General features: G+C 41.1%; 1 protein-coding gene across 1 annotated transcript; it reads left to right on the plus strand.

The window, feature by feature from the left end:
- Window positions 1–1232: 1232 nt before the first annotated feature.
- Window positions 1233–4382, plus strand: uncx (UNC homeobox). Its single transcript, XM_028600249.1, has 3 exons — window positions 1233–1646; window positions 2138–2313; window positions 3173–4382. The coding sequence occupies exons 1-3, from the start codon at window positions 1388–1390 to the stop codon at window positions 4211–4213; spliced, it is 1476 nt and encodes a 491-aa protein (XP_028456050.1). The 5' UTR covers window positions 1233–1387; the 3' UTR covers window positions 4214–4382.
- The last annotated feature ends 4227 nt before the right edge of the window (window positions 4383–8609 follow it).

Genomic DNA, 8609 nt, shown 5'->3' on the forward strand with positions numbered 1-8609 from the left:
GCTTGGGGGTCAAGTGACGAGCGGATTATATACTTCCTCATAATAATATTAATTAAACAATTTGCATGCTAATAGGGTAACAATTATCGCAGCTTCTGTTGAGAGATTCGGGTTATTACAACATGCCAATCCGGGTGCCAAGGGTCAGGGAATGAGTGGGGTGCGAAATTTCAACTCTGATTAACATTATGACAGCGCCAGACTTGGGATAAATAAAGTCGAATTAATTATATGAAAACCTAATGAGCAGATAGGATTTAGGCTAGTCACATATTGAGTGCAGGGGTTGCACAAGTGGAGGAGCTTTCCAATTTAGTTTCCTTACAGGAAGTGTTGTGGATGCCTGCATATATGAGTATTTGGTTACTATTTTATTGTATTGTATTCTATTGTCCTTGTTCTTTTAGTAGTAGACGCATTCCTTTATTTGGTCATAAATTTAACACAAGGTTGGTCGTAACTGGATGTTTTGCCGTAACAGTAAACTATTATAGTTTACTCTCGCTTTGTGCCTTTAGCAACATCTCAGCTCCCCTTTAAATACACCCATATTTCAACAATCACCCTATTTGTTTTCCGCCCTGCACGTGAACCTGTCTGATTGTAAAGGCATAATGTATTTAAATGATCCATACAAATAACATTGTTACATTGTTTTTTTTTTTTTTAATCTTAACTCAGTTGCTCCTAAAGTGGAACTCAGGGACGAGAAAGGGTCCTATAGTCCAAAGAAGGTCGCAGTCATCCCTGGAGAAAGGAATAGTTTAAGTCAAAAAATATACGTTATTATTGTAGTTTTTGATCAGCTTTCACTTTTTTTCTGCTACATCCCCAAGGCATGTGCCAATACAAACAAATAACAATACAGATAAAAAAATATGCTAAACAGCCATGCCTTTAACTTGGATAAAATATGATATTTTTTGTTTCCAATCTGGTCTAATATTAATTTATTTGCAGCTCCTCCACTGAACAAAAAGTCCGGAAGCCTCTGGCCTAAGCTATCCGCCTGTAGCCTTTCCTTCCTGGGATTTAGCGAGCCCTTCCTCCCGGTGGGTCCCCCGTGTAGTTGCGATGTAGTTCTTATCAAAGCCCTCCTGTCTTGTTGTGACAGCTCTGATATTGTTTATTGAGGTGGATGTCAGCTTTAATTAGCAATCGATACAGGGAGCGTTTGCAGAGCGCGTCTCTGACGTCAGAGTCCATTACCGCTTCTCATTGGGTCTCATATTCCCAGAGCCTGGGCTAATTATTGGGAGGTTCATGTGGATAAAGTACAGCTCATCCCTCCCTTCACATCATGTCCCCTACTCGTTGGCCACACTCACTGCATGCTTTTTAAATTCCCATCACCGGCCTCCAGACGTCGTTTCCTTTTGCCTGCGGGATGATGGACAGCAGGATACTGGATCCACCTCACGCCCAGTTCGGAGGCTCTCTCGGCGGGATGGTGGGCTTCCCGTACCATCTGAGCCACCATCACGTTTACGAATTAGCCGGGCATCAACTTCAATCTGCGTCCGCGGTTCCCTTCTCAATAGACGGATTACTTAATGGTTCCTGCACGGCTTCAGTGGGTAATTCCAACCACCTCTTGTCTTCGGGTTGCGGGATGAATGGAGATAATCAGCAGTACAAACTGACAGGTAAGCCACATTATATAGCCTACTACACAATAACATCTCCTCTAGCTCCGCTGGTTGCACACAGACAAAAACAGAAAGAAACAAAGACAGGATATTGCGATACAAGTTATCCTCTGGTGGTGTGTTTAAAGGGCAAGCCGAACCACGCACACAGGCAGAGGAGTATAATTCTTCGCCTCCCACTTTATTTCCATCTCCGAAAGCTATATGCACCCAAACTAAAACGATGTTCCTGTCAGTCAGGAAATACTAGAGCAAGGAAATGCATGTTAACATCTGAATGTTTCCTCTTTATCTCAGAAATAGCGACAAATTTGATAGGAGCTGCATGTGTTAGACTGCCAAATCTCAAATGCAATCACCTTCTTCAGCTCTAAAGTTTGCAGAATTATTTGCGTAGGCATGAAACCAGTTTGCTTAGAATGGTGTTAAAATGTATTTTTTTTTTTAAAAGTATCATTTGTTTATATTTATTTTCATTCTGCTGTCAGACTCGGGGGACCCAGACAAAGATAGCCCTGGTTGCAAGAGACGGAGAACCCGCACAAATTTCACTGGTTGGCAGCTGGAGGAATTAGAAAAGGCTTTTAATGAGAGCCACTATCCCGACGTTTTCATGAGGGAGGCACTGGCTCTTCGATTGGACTTGATAGAATCAAGGGTTCAGGTAAATATTTATTTTGTTCCTTTATAAGTTGTGCATTTAAGTGTGTGTGTGTGTGTGTGTGTGTGTGTGTGTGTGTGTGTGTGTTTATTTAGTCCTTTGTTTATTATTCAATAATGGAAAAGGCTCAGGGTTTCAATGTCATGGTCCAAACTGCAGAAATAAATTGCTGAATAAACCTTCAGGTAGCATAGGTTAATTTTGGGTCATAATATAGGCTACATCTTGTAATAATTTAACAATAATAATTATTGGACCCACTAGATGGATGTGTGTTGTTTGACCTTTTCAAGGCTTATGTTAGTCCAATAAATCAATTTTAATTACGCCTTATTTTGAAAAATAATGAAGATTTAATGTCAACTGATATTTCTAGGCGTCTAACTAGCCTACATTATTTTGCCAGAAATCTTGGCGCTATATTTGTCAAATATATTGACAATGGATAACCCAAAATACCAAAAACATTCAGTGTACTGACCTCAATTAGGCTACATGAGTGAATATACCGATCTTTAATTTATTATAGTAGAATATTATTGTTGATAAAAATAGCAAAGTGAAAGCTTGCTAAGTTTAATTGCAGAGTTTACAAAGGACAAAATAAATAATGAAGACCTGTAAACCTGTCTATTAAGCTCTTTTTTTAAGCTTCACTCCAACTTTTTGTAGCTTTGTCTGTGTACAGATTGGTTTTTAATCAAAGGCCTAATTAAAGGCCTGCATAGAAAACCGAATAGCAAGGTGTAACCTCACTGTTTCTTTAATTACCAAATTGTTAAATCTTTGGTCTAATTACTTTCACCTTGCAGTAACAGAACATTACACACGTTTCCCTTTTTTTTTCCTTCTTTCTCTGCAGGTATGGTTTCAGAATCGCAGAGCCAAATGGAGGAAAAAGGAGAACACGAAGAAGGGTCCAGGTCGACCTGCTCACAACGCCCACCCCACCACGTGCAGCGGGGAGCCCATGGACCCCGAGGAGATCGCCAGGAGAGAGCTGGACCGGATGGAGAAGAAGAAACGAAAGCAGGAGCGACGGCTGCTCAAGTCCCAGAACAGGCTCGCTTCTGGGGATTTATTTCACACCCCGGGATCAGACAGCGACAGCGGGGTGTCGCATGTGACCGACAGTGACCACACAGGCCCGCCTTTTGACTCTGTGGGGGGGAACCAAACGCAATCGAGCTGCGACCAAACGCCTCACCCTCTCCACACCCACCACCAGAACCAAAGACACTTGGACCGGGATGCTGGCGGATCCGAGCTGGACTCGCCCGACGCCAGCCACCGGTCAAGCCTGCAGTGCTCCAACAGCAGCAGCGCCTCCAGCGTGCAGAAACTCAACCCTTTTAGCGTCGAAAGCCTCCTTTCGGACTCCAGGCCGAGACGCAACCCCGCGGCCTTACCTTCCTCACGGCCTTTGATAGGGAAAGGACACTTCCTACTCTATCCCATCACACAGCCGCTTGGATTCATTGTTCCTCAAACGGCCCTGAAGACAACAACAGTAACACAGTGTGACAGCGACGCCCCAGCAGGGAGAAACCCGTCCAGTGTCCGCTGCAGCGTCTCTGCGAGCTCTGCGGGATGTAGGAGCAGCTCGCCGGACTCTGCAGACGCCACACACAAGGTACAGGTGGGGTCAGAGGAAAAGACACGTTCACCGCACACCAGCCCGTCCAGGGCCGCCTTTTCCACAGGCAAAAGTACTCAGACCTCTGTTATTTGCAGCGATTCGACTTTCGCCCACGAACACAGTCCACAACTCGTTAAGCCTGTCGATGCAGACAGAAAAGAGCATTTAGCGATCAAGGACCACCCTGACACCCCCGAGTGTGTCCTCAGTGACAGTCCAGCAGAAACAAAGACAGAATCTAAAGAAGATCTCGACATGGAATAAATCATTTGGGGTAAACAAAAACAAACAAAAACAAGAAGAAAGAAGCAGAATCATACTGATATAGCCTCTAAACGACACCTTTCATTAGGCCAAAGCTTAACCAGAAACTACATCCTTGCATCTAATCTCTAGGTTTCCCCACTTTGATGATACTTTGACAATGGTGTGCTCTCTCTCTCTCTCTCTCTCTCTCTCTCTCTCTCTCTCTCTCTCTCTCTCTCTCTCTCTCTCCCTCTCTCTCTGCGAGTGTGTGTGTCAGAAGTCTCTAGATATCCTTTAATGTGTGATAACTTGTCAAAAAAACACAAGACCACGAGACCAACAAAAATCCTCAAGAGCTGTAAAAAAAGGTATTATACTATTTATATATGTAAGTTTTTTTCTTAAATAAATCTATTGTATACAAGCACCTCAAATCGTGTGAGATCTTAAATAGCAGCACATGCAGTGCAGGGCTACAGGAAGGGTTTTCTTAAGAAATCTCATGTTGTACTTTGTATATTGCCTTAACAAATTTATTCATCTATAAGCCCCCACTGAAATGAGGTTACGAGCCTGAGGCGAAAAGGACCCGCTCGACTCCTGCAGAGTTTTGATATGAAAGTAATTATTTTCCCGGTGGCTACTGCAGGGGGATTCAGTTTATTTTAGCTCAAAGGGGGTTATAATACATTACCGATTTCTAGTGATATGAAATCACATAAACTTCCAAGAATAATAGAATTAGCATGAAAAGGCCTGGGTGTCAAATTGAAATAGGAAAATAATAGCCCCGGCAGCTGGGAGTGTGTGTGTTTGTGCATATTGGGTAGGAGATGGGGATTCGTGGGGAGGCATTTTCATGAGTTTTTTTTTCTTCTTCTCCCTCTCTCTCTCCACTTTGTCAGGGGCCCTTGTAGCTGGGCTATATTAAGATAGATGTTCGATGATATCCCTCATTGTTCTGTCGCTTTACATTGATGTTTCTGTGTTATCAGCCTATTGATCATGCGTCGGCTGTAATAGGACGGGCTGAGGCAAACGTGCCTATTTACAATAGCAGAACACATTTGTTCTAATAGGGTTGGTGGTCCCCAGGGAAGCCATGCGGGATCTGGGACATCTGCTCCCTTTTGCAATATTAGCAGTGTTGACCACAATATAACGTCGACCCAAGGAAGAAATGTCTCGGCTGCTGTGTGCCGTCCGTGCAATAACACAAATAACAAAAATCTTTAAAAAAAAAAAAAAAAAGAAGAAAAAAAAACCTTCCAGTCCAGCTATAGCTGCTGACATCCTTGTTAAAATCCTCAAGCTCTTTAGTGTTCTCTTTGGGTCTTGATTTGCAAATAAATTGAAAATAATCAGAGGGGTGAGCTTTACGTCTGAGCCGGCGCAAATGAATTTCTGAGCCAGTGTCCCTTTCAAAATATTTACATAAATTTCAACCCATGCAGCTGTTTGCTCTAGGAAGCAATGTCTTATTAGGTTGGTGGGGGGGGCAGGGGCAGACACGGCCAACATGGCACACACAGTGAACATGCAGAAGATTAGGCCTGTAGAGGCTGTGGGTTAGAGGTGGATCCTCTGTGTCTGCATGCTGCTTATAGTGCCGAGTTTATAAACCTTATTGTGCTTTATGGTGTCTTTACAGTTTATCATTGTATTGATTTTTTTTTTCTTTTATCTTCCACGACATCACTTTAACGTTTCTAATATTTTAGTCACCAGTGAGTTTACAGGAATCTTTTTTATCTCATATCTCTATATATTTCCACTATTTATTTAGGAATGTTTTGACACAACTCAAGGCGGAAATTGGTACACCCATAGGTTGTCAATTCTTTAAAAAACATAGAGATGCAGAGTTTATTTAACCTATACTAAATTGTGCAGCCCAGTCTCATGCCAGGTCGTTATAACGTGACTATTACACGACCTGGCGTGAGACCGGGTTGAATTGTGGGATAACCGGGGCCAATTTGAAATAACCCCTAAGATTACTCGGTGTGTATTTTTCCATGCTACTCTTAGGCTATTTGGGACGTATGCCCAGTTCATCCATAATTCATTAGCACACTGAATAGGAGTATCGCTGGCTGCACATTGGTGGCCTTAAGGTGAAATTAGCGATTTGCTTAAGTAGTTAAGCTTTTCTTGCCTGAGAGCTGCACGCTGCATGATTCAAGACAAACTATCAATCGATATGCCCAGGCAGCCTCCAGGAGATGTGTCGTCCATGAATCATACTTTATGAATTCAATTTATACCCGGAGAAATTTTCAATTTGAACGCCGGATCATTATGGGAGAGTGTAAATTGTTTTTGCTCTATTATGCATCGGACGCCATCATTTTTCTTTCTAATTACGGAGGTGTCAGGTCGGGCTGTCATGCAGACGCTGATTTTCAATTTAACTGATCATCATGCATTCATTTTCCCATTTGATAAATCTGCTATCTCGAAGCTTCTCCATGCCCGGAATGCTAAAAGAGAGGCACAGATTGGCAAAGTAATAGGGGCCTGTATGCGGCAATAAGTGCAGATCAGGCAGCTAATTTAGCACCTCCTGGTATTTCTATTTCCATTTCTCATTTCCAACTCTCAAAGGAGGAAAAGCAGCCCAAAGGCAGAAAGCTGGTAGGCTTTTTACTATCGGAGAAAGATAGAGAAAAAATCTACCAAAACGGCTTGTTTTCAACCACACAGTTCCTAAATTAGGATATCAAGCTTAATTAAGGCTAATAGAGTTTTCTCAGTATGTGTTAGTTTTACTTAATAGAAACAAATTTGCGCAATTAATTATGGTCATGATATTAAGGGTCTCATTTGCAGCATTCGAGCTGCAGCCTAAATCAGCGTCTTCAGAAATAAGCCTCTCATTTCCAAGCCAAATGACTAACCAAATGTTTTTCTACCAGCTTCCATCACAGACATTATATCGGTTTATTTCCCATATTACATCTAAGTAAACTAAGTCAGATTAGACATACACAGATCTCATTTTACTGCGCCGGATGACTGAAATAAACGTAAATGTGTGCTATTGCACACATTGTATGCCTTTGCGTTTTGAGTTTTAGATTTTTCTAATAATAAAAAGGAAAAGAGTACAACCCTAACTTTATGTAACCTTACACAACACAAAAATGTTTTCTGATTATCATGTGGACTATCAAGTTGAGCTTTTGATTTATTGCTCTACACCTCATTTGACACAAATTAATTTTCAAATAACTGTGACAGTGAAGGATTTTACAAGTTTCATGCTCAAATCAACTCAAATGGACAACCTGTGTTCTCGCCACAAATCCCGCCTCTCTGTACAGGCTACTCGAGTGCGCATTGTATTGCTGTTTGAGATCTTAGAGGCTCTGGGGGCTCAGTTTGGATAAGAAAGAACCGTGTCCCTTTAAAAAAAAAAGGATCCTCCATAAAATAAAATGCCACTTGACATTTGGCTTCTCCTGCAGCATCCCTGCCATGCCTTTTAGGATTATTTTACATCTACATACTCATTAATGCGCCGGTGGATTTAATCATTCTTATCTTTCCTGTGCATACCTGGAATAAGCCATGACATTACCATCTGCATTGATTTCTGGACGATCCTTAATGTTATTTTAATTATCTTGGAGTATTTCGCGAAAGATCCCTCTAATCAAAATGTAGTTAATGCCACTTGAACACTCGCAGCACAGGTTTCTGTGTGTTGTTAACACCAAAAAAAAGTTTAGGTAAAATTAAGGATTCATTAAAATTGTACACAGTCTTATATATATTGACGACCATCTTGCACTTTGACTTGACTTGTCTGTTTTTTTGTTTGTTTTGTTGTTCTTGAAAGGGAGCCTGTTTTTTAGAGGTTGATAATCTCCACACAACAAAACTCCCAAAGTATTAAAAATATATTTTACAAATGTTGTGTATTTTTAGGTTATCAGCCATTTAGGATAGCTGATTACAAAAGGTGGATAAAAAGAGGATCATCATATCTCAGCTATTTGTGGTAGCAAAACACTGCTGTCATGGTACAATATCTAATGGTTTCCATTATCTCTGTGTACTGGGTACTAAAAACAAGTTAGAACACATATTCCTGAAAAATACATGGCATACAATGAAAATGAAAAAAAAAACAGATAAGAAGAAAATTTGCCTTTTTCATTTTGGATATGTTGGTCTGCATTGAGCTATGAGTAAGGATAAAAGAATTAGTGCTAGAGTGACATAATGTGCCAACTTTCATGACAATATAAATGTCAGCCTTCCGGTATTCCATATTACCGTTCTCAAAAAAGGAGAAATTAAACAAATATTACTTTGTATAGCAAAAATTGTGCATTTCCACAACATGATGGCTGTAATGTTGGCCCACACAGAACATTGCAATCACATATTACCTGTCATATGAGAA

This window comes from Perca flavescens, chromosome 15, assembly GCF_004354835.1.
Source record: "Perca flavescens isolate YP-PL-M2 chromosome 15, PFLA_1.0, whole genome shotgun sequence".
Classification (NCBI taxonomy): Eukaryota; Metazoa; Chordata; class Actinopteri; order Perciformes; family Percidae; genus Perca; species Perca flavescens.